We start from the raw sequence: 26193 nt of genomic DNA, 5'->3' as shown, positions 1-26193 counted from the left end.
GGCTGGCACTTGAGGTCTGCAGTCAGACAGAGCTTGTGCCTCCCCACCAGGCCAGCAGCCCAGCACAGAGCTGTCCTCAGCAGCCACCACTGCTCACTGAGCCCCCTGGACAGGCACAAACACTTGGGGAGTGTTTGTGCCTGTCCAGGCACAAACACTCCCCAAGTGGGGAGGGGGACACACTGCACAAAACAACACAAGCTTCTGATCACAGCCCCAGCACCCTTCCAGGGCTGCCCAGGCAGCAGCAGCAGCACCTTGCAGTGGCCTGTGCCATGTACAGGGGTGCCAGGTGTGCTCACAAGGGTGTGGCAGGGCAGGCTGGGTGTGGGGGACAGCCCACCCACAGTTGCCCCGAGCAGGCATTGGGGGTCAGCCCTGCACAGTGGCACAAAGTGGGGCTCAGGAGGATAGCAAGGTAGGTGCCATGGGCAGCTGGCAAACAGCACAGCCAGTGGGGTGGGAAAGGGCAGCAGTTCAGGGTGAGGAGGGGCAGAGACAGAGCTGCCAGTGCAATGGGCATGGAGGGCAATGGGGGCTGCTGCAGGGGTGGGGAGGGTGATGGCAACACTGGTTTGGGTGAGTGGGGAGCAGAGCAGGGGATGCAGGGGGTGACCCTGGCACTGGGGCTGTGCAGGTGAACTGGGCACTGCAGCAGAGCCCTGGGGACAGTGGGACACAGTGCTGTGAGCTGGCATCCAAGAGACAGCAGGGCTGCTCTGGGCACATGGACAGTGAGGCTCAGGAGGCAGCAGTGACACCACAGGGACATCTCCAGCTGCTCCCTCACTGCCCAAGGGCAGAGGGATGGTCCCATTGTGTCCTGTAGCTCATCCCATCTTCAGCACCACCATCCTGGAAATCCCTCTGCTGCCTGCAAGGGACTGCTGGGGGTGAGGGTTCTTCTTCAGCAAGAACTCTTCCTTTGTGCCCAGCACTGCAGTGCTGTTTCCCATGAGCCAAGGGTGGTGTTCCTTCCAGCTCCCCTCCACAGAAAGGTGGCCAAGATGTGCATGGCCAGAGTGACCCCACTGCTGCCCTGGATTCAACCCACCTGGAGGGACAATCCCCTGGTGCTGGTTTTTGGGGGACAAGGCCATGGCCAGGCAGTGGGGGAGGACACACAAGGGTCTGGAGGTGATGGGGACAGCAGCTGACAGGCACTGTGGTCCAAATGCCATCCATCCTGGAAGGGAAACCTGGCCAAAAGCTGGCAAAGACATGCAGGTGTTTGGCACAGGCAGAGATTTCTAAGTGACCTTCCCTGGCCTGAGCTCTGTGAGATGCCCCCCAGTCAGGTGGTGATGGGAGGGGGCTGGGGAGGTGCCTCATCACTGGCCAAGCACAGCTGACCCCCAGCAGCATCTCTGCCTTCCCTTTGTCCTGCATGTCCCCAGGACACCAGGGTGTCCTGTGCCACCGTGTCTGTGCCGTGACAAGGGGCCAGCCTGGCCCTGGCTCTCAGAGCTAGGTCAGGGAGCTGGTTTACCTGCCTCTATCCTGCTCAGAGCCAGGCATTTTGAGTTGGTTTGACCCACAAAATTGTCATTTTCCCCGGCATCACACCAACCTCAGCAGGGAGGAGAGAGCTGTGCATTGACTCCATTTCCCTGTATCTCCCCATGCAGATGGCTGCGCAGTCAGGCCAAAAGTTTTCTATTTCATCCCCAAGTTTTTGTAAGTCAAGCCCAGCCCTGTCAGAGGTAAAGCAGCCTCCACCCTATGAGGATGCAGTGAAGCAGGTAACTGCATGGTTTTTGTTTTCTCCAGGGCTAGGGCTGCCCGTGCCATCTCTTTGCACTCAGTGGGACTCAGGTGCAGGAGTTCCAGCCCGTTCTGGGTCTCTGGGCAGGACAGACCTGTTTCCATGAGGAATGGGCTTTTCTGAAGGGTGGCTAGCTGCCACAAAGGAGTCAGACACCCTGCTGGGCTGGGTAGTGTCCCCTGTGCACCCAGGGGTCCTGACACCCCCCACGTCCCCTGGGGTGCCAGGGTACTCTCTTTGGGTGCTCAGTGCTGTGTCAGAGACAGACCTTTGAGCATTCCCAGGTCACCAGGAAAGCTCATCCTGCTCATCCATCTGCCCCCTGAGCTGTACCCAGTGTCATAGGTTGATAAGGAAGTGATGTTTTTGGGAGGTTGTGGTCAAACCAACCAGTGCTCAGATTTGAATATGTAGGAGCGCTGTTCCTGCAGGGAGGACTGGCCATCACCCAGGAACACCTTCCTTCCCATCAGTCTGGGAGCAGCCTGAGTGCTGCTGGTGCCTTTGGGAAAGTGGAGTGATGCTGTTGGCAGGGTGAAAATGGGTTTATGCCAGCGTGCAGGCGATCTTCCAGGTTCTGGTCAGGGAGAGGAGGGAGCCTGGGCAGTGCAGGGAGCAGGGAGGGCAGGCAGGCACGTGCCAGTGTGAGGTGCTGGGGCTAAAATGTTGTGTCCTGAGGGCCCTGGGACAGGGCAGGCTGTGGTGGCCACAGAGCAGAGGGTTGGCAGCAGGGAAGGGTGCTTTGCTCCCTGGATCCACCGTGACTGTGCCACGTCCCTGCAGTGCCCTGAACACTGCTGCCAGCCCCGTGTTGGTATGGTCTCTCTTCTCTGTGGGAGGAAGCCATTTGTGGTGTCTAGAGCTATCCTTTTTGGGGTCTAGAGCCATCTTTTGGGGGTCTAAAGCCATCTACCTGGCTTGTGGCTGGAGGGACTGTCCTCCTAATGGCCTCTACTCTCCTCTTTGTCGTTTGCTGCAGCAGATGACGCGAAGTCAGCAGATGGACGAGCTCCTGGACGTGCTGATTGAGAGTGGAGGTATGCTCTGCTTCCCTCTTCCCCTCTGGGGCTTCCCCTGCAGCCAGCCTCGGTGTGTGGGGCTCAGTGCACCCCAGCAGAGCTGCCTGAGTGGAGTACAGCTTTCCCCTGCCCTTCCTGTGCCAGCAGCCCCTGAGATTGAACCCAAAAGCACATTGGTCCTCTTGGAGCCTGCTCCTGTGTGTGCCAATCTCATGGGGTGGTCTGGGCTCGGCTGTCACCTGTGCAGAGAGAAGGGACAGCAGGGCAGGAGCCCTGTGCACAGCACTGCCAGCCCCCTGCCCACACAGAGCCCCCAGTGTCCCCCCCATTCCCAGGGCTGCCAGTGCCATCTCCCACACAGAGCACTTCTGCTGCCCTCCCCTGTGCAAAGTGCTGCCTGTGCCCTTCCCCAGCCCCTTGGGGACAGCTGCCAGTGCTTGTGCCTTAAGGACTGTATCCAAACCTGGGGGATCACGGTCAGAAAGCAGGAATGTGTGAGGCTTCCCCCAGAGAGGGTGGGCAAGCAGTGCCAGTGGGATTGAGCAGGTCTCCAAAGGGATGCCCCAGAGGTCAGCTGGAGGGCTGTGATGGTGGGCACTGCCAAGGCACCTCAGATCCCTCTCCTTTGTTGACAGAAATTCCAGCCAATGCCAAGGAAGATCGGTCCTGCCTGCAGAAAGTCCCTCAGATAATGGTGTCACCGGGCAGCTCGGGTGGCCCTGTCCCCAAGGGCTCTGCCCCGTTCGAGCCGGTGTCCTCGGCCCCGCTGCCCTTCGAGCACTGCCCGGGCAGCAGCGACGCTCACCTGGAGGTGCTGCTCAACGCCCACAGCCCCCTGGGCAGGGTCAGCGAGATGGCCCTGCTGAAGCTGGGGGGAGAGGAGCCCCACTTCGAGGGGATGATGGAGGGCTTCTCCGGCAAAGCCGCGGATGAACTGCTCAACTCCCAGGAGATTTTACAGACTCCCCTGTCGCCCATGGACACCCAGCTGTCCCCTTCCCCTGCTGAAAGCTCTGCTTTACAAATGAGTTTCACCGAGTCTCCGTGGGAAACAATGGAGTGGCTGGACCTCACCCCCCCCAGCTCGGCCACCGGCTTCAGCTCGCTCACCCCCGCGGGCCCCAGCATCTTCAACATCGATTTCCTGGATGTTGCTGACCTCAACCTGAACACCAGCATGGACCTGCACCTGCAGCAGTGGTGAGGGGACGTGCTGGGGCAGGGTGCTGTGAGCCTGCAGCAGGCAGCACGGTGCTCCTGTCGTGTAGCAGAACATGCAGGGCTAACGTGCCTCATCCAGGGGAAACTGGAGTCATTTTCCCAGCATATAGACTTGTTTGAATTTCCAGTCACTGAAAATTGACAGCACAACTCTGGTACTTTGGTTTTCCTCCATTGACACAACCTCACAGAGGACACCAGTGCCTGAAACAACACTCCCTTTGATTGACAAGAACTTCCATTTTCTTTCTTTAATCTTTCCCCCCCAGTTTTAGCAGTCACTCTTGTGAGAACTGGAGCAGCTCATGACAAGACTGTGTGGTGAGGTGACCTCACCTGGGTGGCAACAGGAAATCATGGAGAGGGAAACCCACTGTTACCCTCTCCTCTCCTCTCCTCTCCTCTCCTCTCCTCTCCTCTCCTCTCCTCTCCCAGTCCTTCAGGCAGACCTGTTGGGCTCATCTTGGCCGTGCCCATGCCAGGGTGAAGAGCAGGGGGCTGTGCCCAGCCAGGTGCCAAGCACCCTTCTGTGGACAGCCGGGCTCTTGCTTCCCCCCTGCCCAAAGCTGCAGTGCCCCATCCCCGCAGAGCTCTGCTCCAGGTGGGTGAGAGATGGAGATCACCTAGTTCACGGTGGCACCTTGGCATGTCCTGAGGGGCTGAAAGCCCAGGAGCTGTCCTGGCTGCATTCTGAGCTGAATCAGGCTGCAGCCCGTGACCTTGGAGCAGGGAGCTCTGGACATTGGAGGCAGATGTTGAGGATGCAGGCGCAGGAATGAGGGGATGTGGCACCCCAGTGGAGCAGCCGTGTCCCCGGCGCACACAAAGAGATGAGTGATGTGTTTTGGCCAAGGTAGGAGCAAGTGGTGTGAAAGGACCAGCCAGGCTTTGGAGGGGCTGTTCTGTGCACAGCCAGGTCAGGGTGATCTCCAGCCCTTGATGATCCGGGAGCAGGGGGAGCCGGGCAGGGACACTCCGTGATCGCTCCTGGGGCAGAGCCCTCGTGTGGCCGAGGCTTTGTGTGAGTGCCTGCTCCTGCCATCCTCCCCTCCATCCTTCTGCCCGTCCCTCCTCCATCCCCAGCAGTCTTCCCCTCCTCCCTGAGTTTATCCAGCGTCACTGCTCCCTCAGCCCAGAGCAAGGCTACCGGAGAACAGCTGTGAATCACCGAGCCTGGAGGAGCCCGTTCTCCCGCAGCCGGCAGAGAAGGAAGCTCTCCCGCAGTGATGCTCCCGTTTGGAATCACCAGCATTTCTCCTAAGAGTCTCTGTGCAATATTCTTCCTCAGGCTCTAGCAAGAAGGAGCCTTTGCTTCACTTCTTGGCTTCCACCAAAGAACTTGCTGCAGACTTCGTGATGGACGCGTCCGTTCATCGCAACTCTGGTTTTGCCAAAGTAAATATTGTTGCTGACAAAGATTGTTAAACTATTTACAGACTGAGTGTATTTAATATTTGTGTTACTGGAAGGACAGCACACGGAGATGAAGCTGCTGGGAGGAGGTCCAGCCTGGCTCCCGTGGCGCTTCCCCAGGGATGCTGGAGCTGTGGGAGGCAGCTCTGCAGCCCGGGCAGTGTCCCCAGTCCCTGGCCTTGTTGTTGCATGCTGTATAAAGCACGTGGCAGTAGCTTTCAAGTCACTATTTAAAGCACCATTTTTCTATTGTACAAATGTCACAGGGCACTGCTAGGGTAGACAATCACAGGTTGCATTTTTTTAAAAGAATTTCTTTTTCTAAGTGAGAGATTTTTTTGAAGCCAGTCTGTGGAGAATATTCAGAGCACTTGAAGCAGAGTAGTGTTAGCTGCTCCACTGAGGCCTTGTACAGAGTTTTCCAGGTAACTTTCTCCTCTCAGCAATTGTATTTCCTTATTTAAAGGGATGCTGTCAGCTTCAAACCTGTAAGCAAGCACATTTCCTTACCTATGTTACCAGCAACACCTTCATTATTAAAACCCTTGTCTTGCCACTCTGTCTGCCCATGGTTTGCTGTTTGACTTCACCACTGGGACAGCCACAGCTGCCACCCCCTGGTACCAGCTCCATGCCCTGGGACAGCTACAGTTCTTCAAGGCCAGATGAATTTCATTCATGGCAGCAGTTTCTCCTGGAAGATTTCTGCAGTCACCAGCTAGAGCCTCCTGTCTTTTTCTTCTGTTGGCTCTGGCTTTGCTCTGTTTTCCTGCAGACCCCACTCCTTGTGTCCCCTTTAAAGGCAGAGCTGACCCCCTGCCCAGGCCCCTGGGTGTTTTTTTCAGCACAGGGCTGGTGGCGGCAGGGAGCTGGGTACAGGCAGAGCTCTGCCAGAGCCAAACCTCCCACTGCCCACAGGCACAGCAGGCTGGGACCCTGGGGGACCTTGGATCCTTCTCCACAGCAGCCCTGAGTGTCTGTTTACAGATTTGTCCCATCTTTCATTTGATAAGAAAGTTTCCCAGGTATTTGCCCACCTGTGTGCAAAGAGGGACTGCCCAGGTGGGCTAAAGGTGAAATGGTCCCGAGACATGGCTCAAGTGCATCTGAAAAGATGTAGATGAGCAAATAAATGAACATCTTTTCATGTCTAAGCCACTCCCTGCAGCCAGGTGTGCTGTGATGAACAGCCTGGGCTGAGCCAGGTCGTGGTTACTCAGAGAATGAGGAGACAAGCCTCAGCCTAGGATTATTTCAGGAATAACCGTGGAGTGGAGCATTTCCCTGCTGAGAGGAGCCTGCCCGTGCTGCTCCCCCTGCAGCAGAGCACCCGGGGGGGCTGAGTCCAGCCCAGGGTCCTGCTGCTGGCAGAGAAAGGGATCAGAGGGGAAGGGGATCCTGAGTCTCCTCCCGGGCCCCAAAGGACGCCCACAGCAGATTTTCTGCTGCATGGAGAAGTCAGCCCAGCTCTGCCTGGGCCCGTGGTCCTCCAGCCCAACCGGAGCAGCCTCCTGGGAAAGCAGAGGGAGTGCCACTGGGATGGGACCCCTCCCCTCCACTGCCTTGAGTCAGTCCTCACTCAGTCTTCCATGTGTAGGTGATCTTCCCACACAGCCTGTCCCAAGGAGTTTGGGGTTCTGGGATTTTCCTTTCTCTCAACACCAAGCTGAAGGATCCCAGTGATGTCCCACTCAGAGGTGATACAAAACAAACAAACAAACAATGTTCTGAGTCAAATTAACATTTTTTTCACCATGCAGTGCTTCCCCCACCCACGGAGGGAGAAAAGGAAGGAAGGAAGGAAGGAAGGAAGGAAGGAAGGAAGGAAGGAAGGAAGGAAGGAAGGAAGGAAGGAAGGGCACACCTGCACCCAGCTCTTCTCAGGAGTTTCCTGCTTGGCCACAACACATTGTCCTGATGGGAGCCATGGGATTTATGCCAAGACAAAGGTTTTCTGGCAGATGTCCCCCGGAACAGCCCACAGACTGCCCTGCTGTTCCATTTCCAGCAGAAAGTGCCGTGTGTCTCCAGGAGAGGGAGTTTGTGCTTCATCTGGCTCTCCAAGCACTTGCACAGCTGTTAACATAAAGGCAAAATACAGCTTTTTCCTTTCCTCGTTCCTCAGAGCAGTCACTCCATCTTTCCCTGGGCCCCTTACCATGCTCAAAGCAATGGCCCCGTGTGATTAGTGTCAGGAGTTGAAGGAAAATGGGGTTGTTTTAAAAAGCAGCACCTATGCGTTAACAGAATCATGGAGTCACTGAGGTTGGAAAAGCCCTCCCAGACCACTGAGTCCACCCTGATCCCCACCCTGTCCCCAGCCCAGAGCACTCAGTGCCACCTCCAGGAATTCCCTGGGCACCTCCAGGGATGGGCACTCCAACCCTCCCTGGGCAGTTCCAAGGCCTGAGCCCCCTTTCCATGGGGAAATTCCTGCTGTGCCCACCCTGATCCCCCCTGGCCCAGCCTGAGGCCGTTCCCTCTGCTCCTGTCCCTGTTCCCTGGAGCACAGCCCGACCCCCCGGCTGTCCCCTCCTGGCAGGAGCTGTGCAGAGCCAGAATTTCCCCCTGAGCCTCCTTTTCTCCAGGCTGAGCCCCTTCCCAGCTCCCTCAGCTGCTCCAGCCCCTTCCCAGCTCTGTTCCCTTCCCTGGACACGCTCCAGCCCCTCAGTGTCCTTCCTGTCCTGAGTGTCCCAGAGCTGTCCCCAGCACTGGAGGTGCCCCAGCAGTGCCAGCGCAGGGGGAACCCCCAGCTCACAACCCTGAGCCCTTCATTTATACTCACCTGGCCCCAAAGGAGAGACAGGGCTGGGATGAAGGCCAGGGGAAATCATGCCAGAGCATTCATGGAAACACTCAACTCAACGTGCTCCTGACAGAGCAGGTGATGATGCACATCTGCATTCTACCTGCTTGGGTCCAGGCGGGGATGGGTCTGAGCTCATCCAAACATCAAAGCTGCTCTTGGAGCTCCCCAGACACAAAATAACCACAACAGAGCACAGTGGGATTTTCTGATGCTGCCTGATGCTTGAAGATGCAAGAAGCACCAGTGGGTACAAAGGTGAGAGGCACTGGTGTGAGGTGCCAGTCTGGACCACTGAGCACAGACAGTGGCCAGGGGCTCTGGGTCTTCTGGGAGGCTGGTCCAGACATTGGCTCCTGAGCCTTGGCACTGAGCACAGACACCAGGGCAGCCCCAGAGCTGGCACAGAGGCAGAGCCACAGCTGAGCTGTGCAGACCTGGCCGTGATGCCCAAAGGAAAATTCCCAGCCTGGAGAAAGCCACCACACTCCAAGGAGTGTTGGAATTGTCCAAGGGCTGTCAGGAGCAGTAGCAGAGGCCCTGTGCAGGAATGGATCCTGTTGGAGACACCAGCATCATCTGGGACCAGGGTGGATTTTTTCTGTGCTGCCTCATGAGTGACAGAGGGATCCTTGGTGAGGGCAGTGAAGTGCAGGCAGGAGAGAGTCCAGAGGGAGAATGGAGCATGAGTTCAACAAGGAGCACTTGAGAGGGACTGAAATGTCTATAAATACATTCCCTCCCAAGGAAAGAAGGACTGTCCCTGGTGTGTGCTCAGATTTTGTCTTCTTCCTTCTCCAAATGAGGGATCTTGGATTCTGACTGAAGAGTGAGGATAGCAGGTGACCCAAAAATCTCCAAAGTATTGTGCTGGCAGTAAAAAGCTCCAGAAAAAGCCTTGGTGTGGTGGGAACACAGAATTCAGGCAAACTGACAAGACTTGAGCTACGTGAACCTTTCACACTGTGCATCTCTGCACAGCAAGACCTTCAGCTCTGTTTCTCTTCCTGCCTTCCCTTCTCTGGGCACAACTGTCACCCTCCAAGTGTGAGACCCTGCAAGAGCTGGTGTCAGATGATCCACCCATTCCCAACTATTCCTGCTCCTGGTTAATCCTGCCCTGCAGGGTGCTCTGCTCTCCCCGGTCTGGGCTGGGCACTCCTGGATTGTCCCATCCAGCCCAGTGGAGCAGGACAGGCACTGGTGACCAGGCCCTCTCCCCAGCACTCCTCCTTCCCAGTGGGGCTGCTGGGGTCCAGTTGTGCCTACTTGACTGGGCAGATTCCAAGCCCTCCACAGCTTCCAGGCAGAAGAGACCTCCCGAGAGCAGGACTTACCCAGGACTCTGAGACCATCTGGGTTCTGCAGACTTTGCAACCATCGGAGCTGGGAGCTCCAGCTGCCCTTTCCCTGGAGGGTGGGCACAGCCACCTGCCCTCCTGACAGGGACAAGGTGTCCTGAGCCACCAGGACCTCCCTGTGCTGCAGACTGCTCACCTGAGAGGTGCCCAAACACAGAGTCTTCCAGAAAATACATCCAGAGCTCCCTTCACCTCTTTCACTTGGCACAAGCAGATCTGAAGGTTGCTTTCCTCTTCCACCTGGAGGCCAGGCCTGGAAGGTATTCCAGAGCTCTGAGTGAACCTTCCCCTTCACGTCTGACCTTACAAAATGAAAATAACAAGCTCACAGTCGCATCTTAGTTTTATTACAACTGACCTGCAGGCAAAAGGATAGAACTATTACATAAACACTCTGATCCATGTATAACAGCTTAAATAGAGGAGGAAGTCAAACCAGGAGACCGGATAAAATATTCCGAAGCTCTTTGAAGCAGTTATGTTCCTGAGCTTCATTTTACAGACAATAAGGCAACATCCCTGCACATCAGCTTTTTGATATTTTTATACATTTTTTTCCTATGGTACAAGAAAAAAAAATAATAACCAGAATTCACAATGTACAGTTCTTACACTATTTTCACAGCTTCTGAACACTATACACCTTTTTTTTCTTTTTTTTTTTTCTTTAATAGATACATTGCAATAAATGGTGCACCCATAGTAATTTATAATAATCTATGTTGAATAGGCTAAACCTGTCCTGTACAGCCACCCAGGCAGCAGCCCCTCACTCCTGTCACTGGCAGCTCAAAGCTTTTCATTTCCATTCCCAGCAAACTGGTCCTGGGCTGGAGATGGGATGGCACCAGAGCACAGACCCAGCCATCCCAACAGGGCAGAGCAAGGTGGTCCCATGTGTTTTGGGAGGTTCCATCTCAGTGCTGGCCCTCTGAGAGGTTTTGGGTTCCCTGTAGCTGGGAGGAGTGAGTCAGACACCAAAGGGAGGGTGAAGCCCCACCTGTGGCTGCCCTTCCTGGGTCTGGTCTCTCCAGCCCCCACAGCCTGCAGCCCTCGGGACCTGGAGCAGCTGCAATCCCACTCCAGGGGCTGAAGGCTGGAGAGAGGAACCACAGCTCCACAGGGATTTGCCTGGGAAAGGCTCTGGGGGTGGGGGCAGAATGGCTGCTTCAGACACGCGTGGTCTGACTGATCTTTACACAGGAGGCACCAGAGCTGTCCGGGAGGAGCAGAAACCTCTGCCCTGCCTGAGGAGCAGCCCAAGAGGAACACAATGCAGGAAGGCAGGACCAAGGAGCCAGCAGGAGCCCCTGGACATGTCACCTCCGTGGCAGACAGACACAGCTGTGTCCAGGCACGGCCTCAGCTCTCCTTCCCAGCTGGGATGTGCTGCTTGGTCTTCGTCAGCGCTCTGCCCCGGGCTGCTGTGCACACGTTGGTGTTGGGTGGACGTGGGGAGCCCTTCCTTGGGGATCCTGCCAGCACCACGGTGTTTTCATTCCCTGTGTCCAGGCTTGCTGCTGAGCTCTGATGGGAGGCTGCTCTAACACTGATGAAGTCCTACCAAGCACCTCAATCAGCTCAGAACGGAAAGCAGAGACCCTGCAGCCTCCATTTTATCCCTGGTGTGCTACTAAACACCTGAAAACTGCAATATTTGAGGGGAGAAAAAAAAAAGGTTTTGGGAAAAAAAAATCAATCTTTGAAAAATATGTCAATTAAACAAAGAGAAAAGCCTGATGTGCTGTTTTGCTTAGGAATGGACCAGAAGACAACAGCTTGCCTGGCCTTGCTGGGCCAGCTGAGAGGAGTTGGATGCTCCTTCACCTCCACCTCATCTCCTTCTGCATCCCCCAATCTCAGAGAGGTTTGCTCGGGGTGCAGCACCAGGAGCTGTGGAGTCACGGAGGAGGCTCAGTCTCCAGGTGCTGCTGAAGTGTCTGCAGCAAGCTCAGCAGGGTGTGGTGGGCACAGGGCCCCCCCTCCATCCTGCCTGCAGCAGGAGAAGGAAGAGCTCCGGTTTGGAGTGGGACTCAGGAGCTCAGGACACGGGGCTGGGCCGTGCCACAGGAGCAAGCAGCAGGGCTGGGACAGCAGGAACAGGAGAAACACTGGCCAGGACTCACAGCCATCAGCTGGTGGCCCACTCAAGCAGCTGCAGCCTCTGTGGATGGCACTGGGTGAAGGCAAAGCAAAGCCAGTGGGTGGTGAGCACTGTGCACTATAAACCAGGTCAACAAGCAGGTTAAATTCAATCAAGTAGTTTAATAATTCTTCAGGTCAAAGGTCTTATCTTACCAGGTAACAATTTACAGGACACCTAGTTAAGAGTGAAGAGTGGCTGGCTTGGTAAAAGGAGGAAGAATACATTATGTCCCATCTCAATAGTTTAATGTTAGCCTCTTTCAACGCAACATATTTTTGGTAAAGACATATTCACTATATTTAACATGATCTCTCTTTAACAGGAAGTTCAGCTGAGCACACTGTCCCCAGAAAGTACACTGCGACTGTAAAGCAACAGAATTTCATAGCAGTAAATCTATTGCACTTTGTGAAGAATAAAATTCTCCTTTGCCTTTCCAGCTCCAGAAGGCAAAGCATCTCGTTGGTTAAGCAAGTTCTTCTCCCTCCAGGCAAAGTCTCTTAATGTTCAGACAGACAACGCCTAACTTTTGTTTGTTTGCTTTTTATTATTACTTGAAACAACAATCGGAAGAGTTTGAGAGAAAAATCTTTCCAGTAGCTGCTGAGGAGTCTCCAAGTTTTGAGTCTAGAAATGAATTTTAGGTGCTATCCAATCACAGTCAACAAATATATGTACTTATTTCCACATTTCATGAATATGTCCACAAAAGAGCAAGATGAGGTCTCTCTGTGACCAACACTAACACTGTGTGATCAGGTATTACAGGGATGCACTTTATATGTGACAACAGTATACAGACAGGATGGAAATAACACCAATATTATTGCACATGGTGTCTGGGCGAGCATTAAAAACACTGCAATATGTGATGAAAATTCTTTACAGCTTGTTTTCTCTCAGCCCTTTTTCTAGAGTTTGATGTAGCAGCAGTATCAATCCACGTACATTGGAGAGCTGGGAGTTGCTGGCATTTGATCCAGGATTTTACAAACATAGCATGCAACATCCACTGTGCGTTCCTCATACATCAGGATGAAGGGATGTTTCTGGAAGCAGATAAAAAAAAATAAAAAGTTATGGTCACCCTCCTGGCATGTGCCCCTCAGATAAAAACTGAGCAGAGGAATTTGTCTGGTGCAAGAAAATGCTTTGTGCTGGCTGTAGGGCACCAGGACACAGCCTGGTCCATGGCTTTTCCATATTGGGAATCCATGTCTTTAATGTGGGAGGTTACTGAGGCAGGACAGGACTCCAGAGTGTCAGGAGCTGCCAGGCAGCAGGCAGGGAGGGTGCAGGATCAGCAGCTCCTCTGCAGCACTGACATTTCCTGAAATCCTTTCAGGAGAGGTTTCATCAGCATTGTCACAGTGGGGAGAGTGACAGGGAGTGCCTTGCACAGGTCAAACCCAAGCTCTGCTCTGCCCAGCAGGCAGCACTGGCCAGAGCCAGGTCAGAGCAGCTGGGACACAACATCAGGGAGGTTCTGGGCCAGGACCTCAGGCAAACCCCTTTGACATCAGCTGATGTGAAACCCCAGGGCTGACTGTGGAACCACAGCCTCTAAGAGGTGCCCTCCAGGTGCCCAGAGCTTCTTAAAGTTGCCTCATGTCACTGATCCAAGCCAAAAGCATTGCTGCTCTCTCTCCTTTAGCACCCCCACCACACACAGGCTGCTGCCCAGCTCCAGGGCTCTACTGCTTCAGATCTCACTTCTGCCTGAGCCCAGCCCCCTGTGAGCTGTGTGTTGGAAGCATTGAAAGAGGCAGCACTGAGAACTCACCAGAAGCTCTTTGTACTTTGGCCTTTTGGACTCGTCCTTTGTAAGGCTAAAGAAAACATAAAGATAATGAGGAGAATGTGGGATCAAGCAAAATGTTACAGACATCAAATACAAGCTTTTACAGGACATGATGCTGTCACAGCGGACACACCACCTTTGGTTTTCTGGAAAACCCAGCCTTGCACTGTGAGTGACCACAGGAGTAACCCCCATCCCTCCCTTGCAGCCATCCCAGCTGTGCAGGCAGGGGCTGGGGCTGTGTCTGACACAAACTTCCTGCCATGGAAACTTCCCTCCTTACCACATCTCCTCTCTCTAGCACAGCCTCTCTGAGGTGTTCTCCTAATTCTTTTCCAGAAGAGCAGTTTCCAGGCTCTGCCCTTCAGTCCCAACCCACACAAATCCCCCATCACCTCCAAACCACTAAAATGTGAGAGGTCCTCCCTTGTGCTGGTGCAGGAATGTGAAAAGAAGCCAGGAAGGGCTGGACACATAACCCTTGCCAAATAGCAGCCAACAAAAGGAGCCAACCCCCAGTGCTTTCAGCAGCACACACTTACCACAAGTTGACGAAGTTGATGAAACTTGGGGAAAACTCCCTTTCCTCTGAGTTACTCAGCTGTGGTGGGTCTCCTTTCACTACTTGTGTCAACTGGTCAAACACACTGTTCCACTTGGGGTAGGGGAATCGCCCCGTGGCCAGCTCGTACTGCAGGGAGACAGCAACAGCACCAGGCAGGTTTACAGCAGGGAAAAAAAATGCCTGCAACAAACTTGGACCCTCCCAGAAGGAAGACTGAGATGAGATTCTTCATCCTATTCCCTGTATGATTCTAAGCAGAGGGAAGGTTTTAGCCAGCAGTAAGTTCTGCTGCCTGTGTGAGGGGCATGGCCAGATTTACCCTGACCAGGCTTCTGTGCTGGCCATGTCTGCTCCTCCACTGACTATAAACCAAACCAGTGTGGGAGAGTAAAATCCTCCAGTCCCTCCCCAAGCATCCTAGATATGTTGGGCACCACATTGGGCTCCAAAATATTAGAATATACCAATATTGCTGAAGGGGACATGCCCTGGCTTGTCTGGCCCCTGCTGCTGAACCAAATAGCAGTGACTGTGATGTTTCACCCCAGAGACACCTTTGGCTAGCTGTGGGTCACAGCTGGGCACGCTGGAGCAAGCCCAGGCATGCCGGAGCTCCAGTGAAGTTGGGATGAGCTTCCTTTTGTAGAGGGTTGCTCCCCAGGCTTCCCTGTGCTGGAGAAGCTTTAAGATGATGGTGAAGGAAGGAGTCAGTTCTGATGGAGGGTTTTAACCCAGGATTTTATTCTGGCCCACAGGCACCTGAATCTAGCAACAGCTCCAAGAGAACTCCCAACGCGTGGTCTGCTCGCCCTTTTACCCGGGGGAGAAGGGGGCAGGGAGTGAATACAGGGACCACCAACCAGGTATGGGGGAGGAGGTCTCCAGGGAAAAGGACACATAGATGATCCAAAGCCTCCACAAGGGTGGGGGGCATCTTGTGAATCTGCCCAATCACTCAACGCTCTCCCGGAATTCCAGGGTTGATAGACAGTACTCGCAGAGGTCAGGGTGGGGGAAAGGAGAGGTGATTGACACACCTGGGGAAGGAATCTTCAGGGAGAAACCCGGGGTAAGTGAGGCAAACCACGAGATCACACGGCAACAACTCACCAATGTGATGCCCAAGCTCCAGACGTCGGAGCGCACGTCGTAGCCTTGCCGCGAGGCGCTGGGATCTATCCGCTCCGGCTGAAACGGCAACAAGGAGCAGTCAGGCTCTGTGCCAGGCAGGAAGCATCTGCAAAGCTGGAGAGAACCCTCAGCCTGGCACAGCGCCAGGCAAAACCTGTGGCCAGGGCAGCCATCCAACCCCAGCAGAGAAACATGTCAAGGAATCGCTTGAAACACTGATTTTATGGAGGTGTCGTGTAAAAGGTGATCAGAAATGGCAACTTATCCCAGTCCAATGCTTCGGGGTTTTTTTCCTTTTGCACAAACACCTTGAATAATTGTGACTGTCTTATTTAGTTAGTTTTGTTCAACTTTGGGATGTCTTTAGCACAAAGTCTCACTTTCTCTGTTTGACACCCAAGGGATCATAAGAACTGGAGTCAACATCTCACCCCCACCCTGGGGACTGAGGCTTAGCAGCCTCTACCAGAACTCTTCTCCACAACCAGCTAGTAAGTCACTATTAAAAACAATGTGCTTTAGGAAAAGCTCCTCTGAACAAGGTTGCAGTCATCCCTTGAAGGCAACTATGATGTTACAAGGCTTTAAGAGATCCAAAATGTCCTTCACAGAAAGCAATATTGAGCCAGACATAGGTGATTCACACCTAAGAGTAGGTTATCCAGAGAGCTGAGCCAGCAAAAAATGTCTTTATGCCTTGCATGTCATCTTTATAAGAAACCCCAGTCTGTCTTCTTTAGTTAAAAATATAATAATTAACATGTCAAAAGAAACAGGTTCTCATTCAGTTTTGACTACAACAATAATAAAGATACCTGCATAGCAATAAATTTTAAATTACGGGGTATAGGAAATACTCTGAAAGCCTTGGTTGCTTTGTAGGCTACATTTGAATACAATTTCATAGCAAACACAGCTGAGAAGTGCAGCAGCAGGTGGCCCAGCCCTGAACCCTACTGGGGACACACCACGATGTCTGGAAGCTGCCACCAGGGATGGACCAGCTCAGAACACATCAAATTCTGGGGATGCTGGCCTGGCCAGTGCTGTGCCCCACAGGGATGTGCCACAGCAGAGCAAGCTGCCAGGCTGCAGATGAAGGAGGGGGCTGCATGGGAGCAGCCAAACTGCCCAGAGGGACTGGTGGGATGGGTGGCACTGCTGAGACACAGCTGCTTGTGTGTGGGGCACCCTGCTCCTGTGAGCAAACAGAACAACAGGGGTTTGGCCTTAGACCATGGTGGGACAGTTAAAGGGAAACAGGACGGACCAAAATAAATCCTATCTAAATAGAGAGCAGGAAGAATGCTGAGAATTTTCCATGTAGATCACATGGGAGCAATTAACACCAAGGAAGGAAGAGTCAACATGTCACACTCTGGGGACCTGGAGTGAGGGCTGCAGACAAAGCCTGGCTCAGGCCAGGTGTCCTTCTGATGCAAGCAGGAAAGGAAATGGCTGAGGTGGAGACCCATCTCTGGATGTGCTGATGGGGTGAAGGAACAGGGGATGGATGCATCAGAGAAGGGTACAGGCTGCCATGGGGCTTCTCCAGTTAAGTGCTCCCCTGAGCACCAGCATCTTGACTGAAAAATGAGCAGTGGGCAACACAGATCCTCCCTTTCTTCCAAACCCCAGCTACACAAACAGCCACACATGGCTCAATTTCTGCCTGAACTACCTGATGACAAGCTGGCCCTGACAGCAATGCCAGCACCAACTGTCCATCTTCTTCATGGAGAAGTGAGAAGTCACAGTTTGCAGCCAGAGGCTCCAAGCTGGCCTGGGAAAAGGACCTGAGTGACCAAGAATGGAGGTGACACCATCCTGGAAGGAGCAGGGCAGGGCATCCATCCTCACGATGGCTGGGTCTGCCCCTCCACCCCTGCCTGAACCAAGCCCTTCCAGTGTCACCCTTCCTCTCTGACTGGGTTCACTGGGGCATTCAGAAGGCAAAAAGCAGTAATGACACAAAGGCCAGCAGCTCCAGCGTGGCACACAGAGCCCACTCCCAGCAGCATCCCCACAGTCAGGGGCAAGGCAGGGAGCACAGGCAGCAGCACTCAGGGAGGATGCAGGGCTGGCCAGGAGTTCACTGCTGGGTGAAAGCTGTGGAACCTCACTGGAGCAAACCCCCAGCACTGGCACCAGCACGGGGCAGGGCTCAGGAGGGCTCAGAACAGCCCAGGCTGCTCCAGGGACCAGCAGCTCCCTGGGAACCCAGTCCTGCCTTTCTTTCCTCCAGAGAACACGAGGCACCAACACTTAGAGGCCTTTGCTCACTGTAACAACTGCAGGGGAACTGAAAGCCAAAAACAAAAAAACCTCTCAGCACCGCAGCCCAAGGCTGAGGCGCCGCTCGCTCTGACAGCTCCAACAATTTTGGTTCAAGCCCACAGCACTTGCTTGGCAGCTGGACATGGCTCCTGCTGCCTCCTCAGAGCACTCACAGCCAGACTGGCTGACATCCAGTGTCATTGTCACCAACAGCCCTGTGGGGACCAGGCTCCTTCAGGGGTGAGTGCCATGGGGTTGGTGAGCCTTGCAAAATGAGACAATATCATCAGGGAGAAGCACCCAGCAGCCCTAAGGAGAGACTCCTGGCTGAACAGAGCTACTACTCTTGGCCTATTTTACACTAAAAAACAACTATTTTCCTTTTGAAAGGAGTGTGTAGCCTGACTCCTTCCCAGGTACATCCAATTTGATCGCAGCATCCCCTCAGACATCAGCCTCTGCTGGCTTGGAGAAATATCTGGCAGACTTGCCTGCACAATGGGGACATCTCCCCTTTTCCCAGGCTCCCTGGTACGTGGAAATGCTCATGTACTTGGAAAGGAGTCACTGAGGCTGCAGAGCAGCAGGGAAGAGGCCAATCGTCTCCCACATCACTTGCCAGCTGCTGGCTGCCCCACAAAACCTGTGCCCTGCCAAGGCTCTGAAAAACACAAACTGAACTGCAACACTTTTGCTCACTTAAAAGTCCACCCGAGACTGGAGCTGCACAAATCACAGAGTGCATGTAGACAGACAGACAGGAACACCAAAGGGCTATGGAAGCACTGACCCACCCCATCCCAGGGGAAAGGGAGCACTGCAGCTATTCACAGACATCTCAGGAACTGTCATGGCATAACTACACCAACAGCCTGAGCAGAACTGAACACCCACCCTTGGCTCAAAGAAAGATCAGTCAGGGCACACAGGTTTTGCCTTGGACACCACAGTCAGAGAAAAGCCAACTGAGAGCCATGGCCTGAGCCAGGTGGGAGCCATGCCTTGGAAGAGAGAGATTTTCCTTTTTTGTACTCGGTGGTAGATAAAAAGAGTTCAGAAAACAGTGTTTTTCAGCATACAGAGCCATAAATATGTAACAAAAATTAAAGACAGGCACTAAAATTAAAGTTAAATGAACAGCAGCAGGCACACAGCTCCGTGCACAAGCTACCCTTGGCTCATGTGAGAACAGAGATGCATTTTCAAAGCACCCTGAACCACTGAAGTGTTTAAAACCCTCAGACAGCTTCCAAAGTCACCACTACAGCTTTTCTCTCTGGAAGGGGGAGGGAAGCAAACAAGCAGGACAGACTCCCAGGAGCCACAACTCAGCCCCAGCAATTTCCACACAGCTGCTCTGCTACTGCTGCTCTCCAGAATCACATTCTCCTGGAATGAAGTTCTGGCACACTTTGGAATTAAAGTGGTTTACAAAAATCACTGTAATTCTGCTCTGCAATAACTCCTGTGACATAATCTTACCAGAGCAAATGGATTTCTTGCAGACCAAGACAAACCCACACTCTGACAGCCCTGCTCCCCTGGGCAATGGTGTTTTGGAGCTGCTGGAAGGCACAGAGCTCCTCTCCACTCCAACACCACAGCCCTGGCAGCAGCAGAGGAACCCAGCAAAAACCCAGGAACTGGGACACTTTGCCACAGCAGAACTTGATCCAGAGCTCAGTTTCATCCAGGAAAGGGGTGTTCATTGTCACAGTCACATTTTCAGAAAAATTCCCTTGCTCAGGATTTTTCTCCTGGGAAGCTGAGAAGCCTCAGAGAAAAAAAGGAAAACAATATTATCTCATTTGCTTCTCCTGGGTTTTGCTGCTTTGCAATGTGTTTGGAGATTGTTTCATTGGTTTCTGCTGTGAGTTGTTTTGACTCATTGGCCAATCAGTGCCAAGCTGTGTCAGGGCTCTGGAAAGTGTCACAAGTTTTCATTATTCTCTTTTTAGCCTTCTGTAAGTATCCTTTCTGTATTCTTCAGTATAGTTTAGAATAGTATTCTTTAATATAATATAATATAGTATCATAAAATAATAAATTAGCCTTCTGAGAACATGGAGTCAGATTGATCATTCCTCTCTGCCACAAGGGCACCCCATAAATACAACAGTTCATCCCACAGGAACAGGCTGATCCCAGGGAGGGTGAGATCCCACAGGAACAGGCTGATCCCAAGGAGGGTGAGATCCCACAGGAACAGGCTGATCCCCGGGAGGGTGAGATACCCCAGAGCCCAGCCCACAGGAAGAGGCTGATCCCAGGGAGGGTGAGATCCCCCACAGCCCGTCCCACTCACCGCCATGTACGGCCGGCACCCCGCATCCCGCGTTTTGGCAATGGAGTCCACGAGCTGTCCGCTAATGCCAAAGTCACAGAGTTTAATATTCCCATTTCTGTCCAGAAGAATATTGGAAGGTTTGATGTCTGCAGGGGGAAGAAATGTAAAGCAGTAAGTCATGGCTGGAGGTTTCAATTTCAAGCGGAGCAGCTGCAGAGGATGGAGGCCGGCAGTGCCGCGCCGTCGCCGTCACCCTTGGCGCTGGATCCTGCATGGGAGCACGAGGGGATGGAGCCAGCCCCGGAGATGCCACGTGCCCAGAGGCAGCAGCAGATGCCCAGCCACCCTGAAAACACACTTACATGGAAAAAGCACAGGCTGAAGGGGCAACAGAACAGGCACTGGGACACTTGTTCAAAACCTGCACTCAGATTCACGGCGGTACAGGTGCTGTGTTTACACTTGGAGTGAAACAAAGGCCACTAACAGTTCTTGCAATTATTTTAACAGACAAGAAGAAAAGACATGATGTTAAAAAAATACACGAAGAACTCACCTCTGTGAATGATTTTCAAGTTTTCTTTTAAGTGGTTTAGTGCTTTCACAGTCTAGGAAAGAAAAATAGATTAAAAATAAGAAGATGTCGTAAGAGTCCTGTGATTATTAAATTTTTGGAACTCCAAGAACAGGGGAAAAAAGCATTTAATATATTGAGATATCAATGCTGTAATATGCCATGTAACAAAACATTTTTCTCTGAACCTTTTCTGCAAACAAAAGGTGATATAAGAGAGGGTATGGCCAAAGTGAACACACATCCCCTGTGACCTGCAAAGATCCCACTCTGGGAGAGGGGAGCAAGGGGTGAAGCCAGAACAATCTCTGATGTTAATTATCCTCAGCAATAAATTATTTCAAGCCCTATGCTGTATTTTTTCAGCAGGTCACAATTGTTTCAATTATCTGACTTTTCATTAGTCCAGAACTTCCAGGTTATATCAAGAAAACATCAGCCAGGTTCTCCAGTGCTTTTGGGAGCCTTTGTAGAAGACTGCCAGAAGCCTCTCTGGTCTGGAGTGGTGTCTGTGCTGCTGGTGCTCACATTCAAGCAGACAGAGCAGGAAGATGGTCCTGGGGTCTGTTTATGAACTGATGACTGACCCCAGGAGCTCTGTTTACAACATGCAACATACTGTGGAAAAGTCACGAGCACCCTGAAGAACCATTCCCAGTGTGGTGCAAACAGCAGCAGCAGTTCTGCTCCACAGACCAACCAGCTTTTCACATGGACTGTGCTTGAACAAGGATCTGAGCTTTTCAATTATCTTCAACAAAAAGTTTTAACAAAATACTCACAGCTAAAGTGATTTTGCCTAAGATTTCTTCTGGAATAACATCATCTAATACACTATATACATATTTGTAAAACTTATCAAACGAGGTAGACATGAGCTCCATACAGATCCAACAGTCACCCTGGAAAGAGAAAAGAATGTGTGTTACTTGTTGATATAAAAATGAGAAATACAAATCCAGAGAGCATACAGAGATCCACTGAATCCTATTAAATACATAAACAGCAACATCCATTCTATAGAAAAGATGGAATTCAGCTTGATTAGTTTTAGCAATGAAAGACTTGATCCCATTCACAGCAGAGGCATTTACCTGCCCAGCTCACACCTGGCATTACAGTTTAGACACTTGAACCCAGACAAATCCAAGCCTCACACTATTTTGCTCTCCAGAAGGCTGCAGGCACAGTGGAACACCCAGAAGAGGGGAGCTGCTTTCCCAGGAAGGGCTGTGTGGCTGGGGAAGAAGACTTTGGTTTACAGCCATGGCAGCTCCAGCTTACACTGCTCATTTGGCATCAGGCTTTCTACATCAGCTCAAGGCACAGCAGGAGCTGAGGTCATCTACTCAAGGGCTGCTACAAGCCTGAGCCCAGAAAACTCTCACTGCACCCAAAAAAAGCAGTGGATGGAATAAGTGTTGTGACAGACATGAAAGCAGGGACATCACAGTGAGAGGCCAGAGCAGCACAGCAGGATGAGGGCATGACCAGCACACCTCAGGGAACCTGGAAAAAGGTGAACCTGGGCTGCTACAGACCACAGGTTGGCTAGGGAGGAAGTTGGCTAAGGAACTGTTCAGATTTAAACTTCAGAAATAAAACTGGGCAATACATGTAGAAAATGTCTCTTTTCTGCATTAGCAACAATGTCAAAGTGCAGATGAAGCACTTGTATACGATGGAGAGTGGCTCAGGGCAGGCAGTGTGGCTCCAGTGGCAGTGATGTGCATAAATCAAGTGAGATTGGAAGCCCAGCAGAGCTTTATGAGCTGTCTGTAGTGAGAGCATCCTCTCTCTCATGGACTGGTTCTACTGGCCACGGGATCATCCAAAAACTGCTTCTGTTTTGATCAGATTTATAAAAAAATGGGGACAGGGCTATATTCCTGGGCTACCGTACTGAGTCTGTGGGGGACTAGAGTTTTTCCAGAGAGCCAGAATACCACTGACCACCTGCAGCCCTGTATTTATGTCCAGCTGCACCAGTACTGGGAGTGGCTTCCATTATCACAACCAAGGTTTCACATCCACTCAGCATCATAGGTTGGGATGTGTATGGTACTGAAACCTCAAATAAGCACAACAAATTTCTATCCAATGGCTAATTTTAAGCATAAAAAAAAACCCTTTTATGATCAAAAGAACTCAAGGAAAGACCTGGTTTACTAATGTCCTGAAGTAGATGCCATACAGAACTCCTGAATGAGGGCATTTATTGATCTGGTAATATAAAAACCTACCTGCCCTACATCAATTTATGTCAGCAACATCAATAGAAAAAGATAACAGACGTTTTCCACTGTGCAGCATCCTTAAGGTTGGTGGCAAGACCCAAAACTCTACAGGCTAATTCTTCCTGGGACTTGGAAGAGCCTTATCTGTTGGTAAACTGGTGAATTTTAACAGGAAGAAAAAGGAAGACTGGCTGGGGACTCAGCTGCCTTCCTGACCAAATACCAAGAAGTGCTGATGGATGTACATGGGCAAGCCCTGCTCCATGGTGAACTGTGAGGACAAAACCACCCTAATGGGAGTTTCATTTTACATTTTGCCTCTTAAGTCAGGTTGATTTCTGATCATAAAATGACAAAAGAAGAACTTTAATTTTCTCTTTTTGTTCAAGCTATACTCCCAAAGAATGTATTTTAGTCCTTAGTGGGTATTAGATTACCAGATGCTAATGCACACCTTGTAGACATTCCAAAACATGTCCAGGAACACCCTGTGCATTTAATTCAAAATATCCCTGTCCAGGACAAATACAGAAGCTGCTTCACAAGCAATGGAGCTGCTTCAGCTTCTCAATGCAGAGAATTCCCATTGACAAGGGAGCAGGTGCCACAAGGATGTCACCCACCTGGAGAGCAGCTCACCAGGAAAGGACCTGTGGCTCCAGGTGGACATTAAACTGAACATGAGCCAACAATGCATCTTTGCTGGGCTGAAGGATCACAGCAAGAGGCAAAGCATCACCAGCAGGTGGAGGGAGGTGATCCTTCCCCTCCATGCAGCAATGGTGAGGCACACCTGGAGTGCTGTGACCAGTGCTGGGCTCCCCAGTGCAAGAGAGACTCCAGCAAAGGGCAGCTAAGATGACTGAGGAACAGGAGCATCCATCCCAAGAGAAGGGCTGATAAAGAGAGGACTGCTCAGCCTGGAGAAGGTTCAGGGGAACCTCATCAGCCTAAGGGGAAGCTGCACAGGGGATGGAGCCAGGTTTGCTCAGTGGTGCTGAGCAACATGAGCGGGACACACAGGAGGTGCCCTCTGAGCACGAGGAAACACTTTTTGTGAGGGGGATTAATCACTGGCACAGGTTGCCCCAGGAGACTGTGGAGACTCTATCCATGGAGAGATTCAAAAGCTATTTGGACACAATCCTGGTCAAGTGGCCTCACTTGATCATGGGGGTTGCAAAAGGTGACCTCAGAGGTCCTTGCTATCACCCACCACTCTGTGATGCAAACACTGAAGGTTTACCACATCTGCTCACTGCAGGGGCAGCCAGCTCTTCATGCAAGTTGCAGCTACACCAGTGAGAGAGACTGACAAATGTCACCACCACCATATATTTACATGGCACACAGGACACTTTCCCTACAGACCAGGGACTGATAACAGTGCTGAGGAATGGCAGCACAGTCAAGGATTTCCATAAAAACAGCGTGAGGTGCATCAACAGCAAAGAGATCAAAGTGAGCAAGGCTGTGTCAGCAATTCACACCAGCCCAGCACTGTGCTACCAACACATCCATCCCAGCTCTTCTCTCCTGCCAGCAGAAGTTCCCATAGGCTGATTTACCCAGCTGCCTTCCAGGTTCTGCAACTTGCAATGAATTTTTCATTGAATAATTTTATCAAGTATTGAACTTATTGGTTTAAACTTGGCTCAACTACACTCCACTGTGTAGGAGTCACTCCTGAAATTCCAAGTCAGACAACACTTCTTTCCTCTTCCCCTCTTAAAGAGAAACACAATCAGAACAGGTACTTTGAAGAGCCACTAGTGTGGTCATGGTAACTACCCAAACATTCCCAGCTTTACAGGCACTGTTTCAAACCAGAGCAGCTGTAAAGCTTGCAGCAGACAGGCAAGAAAAGAATAATTTTTTTTTTTATTCTCAGACCTAAAAACCTCTCAAAAGAGTAATGCTCAGGGCCAATGTCTTGGGGGTCCCAGGGCAGCCCTGTGGGCTCAGCCCACAGCTCCTCTTTTCTCACAAGGAGAGACTCAAGTGTAATGTTTGCAGAACCCCTGTCAACCAACTTTTTAATTTTTTTCTTCCCCCATCTATCAAATACAGCCTTGAGAGGAAACACATGAGCATGAGATCCTCTTCAATCAGCTCTCTGATGGCTGATGTGGACAGCTCTGTGTGCACTAACAGGACTCTGGGCTCTCCTGGGTGCAGTATGGAAAAACCTGCTGTGCTCCTGGGGCCAGAGGGAACGCCACGAAGTTCAGTGAGTGTAAAATCCTGCACTTGGGTCAGGACACTCACCAGTACAATGATGATGGGATTTAGAGCAGCCCTGAGGAGAAGGGCTGGGAGGTGGATGAAAAATTGGACATGAGCTGGTGAAATGTGCTTGCAGCCCAAAAAGCCAACCATGGTGCACTGAAGCCCCTGATTCCATGCATAGACTGAAACACTGTCTTTTATTTTTCCAGCTTTGCTCTTGTTTCACTGACCAAGCAATTGAATCTCATCTAGTGGGTGCCAATGAGCTGAAGCAAAGTCCTGCAACTGGCAATCAACCTGTGCTTGTTGCACTATTACACCTTCCATCAGAGGCACAGACATAAAGTGACAGAAATGTCCCTCCTGACTGAAGAACAGGCAGCAAATGATGAAGGTTCAGGTGCTGCCTGCTGAGGGACAAGCAGGACCCAGAGAAGACTCTCCCTGTCACAAAATGTAGAACAAGCAAGAGAAAATACAACTACAGAATTTTTTTGTGTAGTATTTTCTGCTTTTCCAAATGAAACTGCTGGTATTCACAGAAGCTGCCACAGGAACTTGTGTTCACAGCTACTTCCCTGACTGCAAGCTGGGATGCTTGTCTGGCTACAAAGTAAGACTTTGCATAATTTCATCCAATTTTTGGTTTAGTATTCCCAAACTGTCAGGATCCCAGAGCTTAGCTCTGCCTCTCCACATCAAACACTCCCTGTTGTGGAAGGCTGCCTGCCTTCCCTTTGTGCCAGCTGCCCTGCTGCTTCTCCTGGAGCTGCCTGGATCCTGCCAACCCTCTGGCTGCACAAGCTGCCTGCTCAGCCTGGTAAACTCCTGTAAAGAGGCTCACATGGAGTCTTTCACCTTTAAGGAGCAAACAAAGAAGACTTCTCACTGGTTGCTCCATCCATAGCCAGAGAATCTGAATGCCAGCTCAGAGCAGGGAATCCCAAAAGGATTTCCTTATTTTTCACCTTGAAATGCTGGAACAAAGAGCTTTGTTTTATATAGTTTGCTGCAGATTTCCTGAGAGAGTTTTGGTCTTTACCAATGTCCCACGAGCTCTTACACCTCAGGGGATGGTGCAGCAGTGACCTGGATCTTTCACAGTTATTTGAGAACAGATCTGACAAACAGATTGGGGGATCAGACAGATCCAAACATCCTGATGAAATTCCTTTTTTCCCTTCCTGTGCTTCTCTGGTGCCATACTTTGCTATATTTAAAATATTAAGATTCTACTTAATAATATTGGAACAAGTAATTAATAGGACAAGACAGAAAACATTATGGAAGCCTCCCAGCTCACCCTGTGTACCCCTGAGGAACATGACTTGGAGCATCCCTAGGCAGTGAGGGACCAAGGA

General features: G+C 51.7%; 2 protein-coding genes across 11 annotated transcripts in view; one reads left to right on the top strand and one right to left on the bottom strand.

Annotated features, from left to right (window-relative positions):
* Positions 1-5974, top strand: part of MYOCD (myocardin) — a 34648-nt gene extending 28674 nt beyond the window's left edge. For 7 of the 10 annotated variants that reach the window (XM_041427364.1, XM_041427366.1, XM_041427372.1 and 4 more), the window contains 3 exons: positions 1629-1742; positions 2745-2802; positions 3420-5974. In XM_041427364.1, the coding sequence (XP_041283298.1) occupies positions 1629-1742; positions 2745-2802; positions 3420-3988 (741 nt within the window). In that variant the 3' untranslated portion in view covers positions 3989-5974. The remainder of the gene's footprint in view (positions 1-1628; positions 1743-2744; positions 2803-3419) is intronic. The other 3 variants (XM_041427369.1, XM_041427367.1, XM_041427368.1) reach the window with 2 other exon arrangements.
* A 3936-nt stretch (positions 5975-9910) lies between these two features.
* The window catches only part of MAP2K4 (mitogen-activated protein kinase kinase 4), a 64918-nt gene continuing 48635 nt past the window's right edge, over positions 9911-26193 (bottom strand). Inside the window, exons 5-11 of the mRNA XM_041427377.1 lie at positions 21149-21268; positions 20349-20400; positions 19811-19938; positions 15208-15285; positions 14075-14223; positions 13515-13560; positions 9911-12780 (exon numbers count right to left, since the gene is read on the bottom strand). Of these exons, the coding sequence (XP_041283311.1) occupies positions 12667-12780; positions 13515-13560; positions 14075-14223; positions 15208-15285; positions 19811-19938; positions 20349-20400; positions 21149-21268 (687 nt within the window). The 3' untranslated portion in view covers positions 9911-12666. The remainder of the gene's footprint in view (positions 12781-13514; positions 13561-14074; positions 14224-15207; positions 15286-19810; positions 19939-20348; positions 20401-21148; positions 21269-26193) is intronic.

Source organism: Onychostruthus taczanowskii, unplaced genomic scaffold, assembly GCF_017590055.1.
Source record: "Onychostruthus taczanowskii isolate IOZ18803 unplaced genomic scaffold, ASM1759005v1 scaffold99, whole genome shotgun sequence".
NCBI lineage: Eukaryota > Metazoa > Chordata > Aves > Passeriformes > Passeridae > Onychostruthus > Onychostruthus taczanowskii.
Note: the sequence above shows the minus strand (reverse complement) of the source record. Positions and strands in the feature narration are given on the sequence as shown.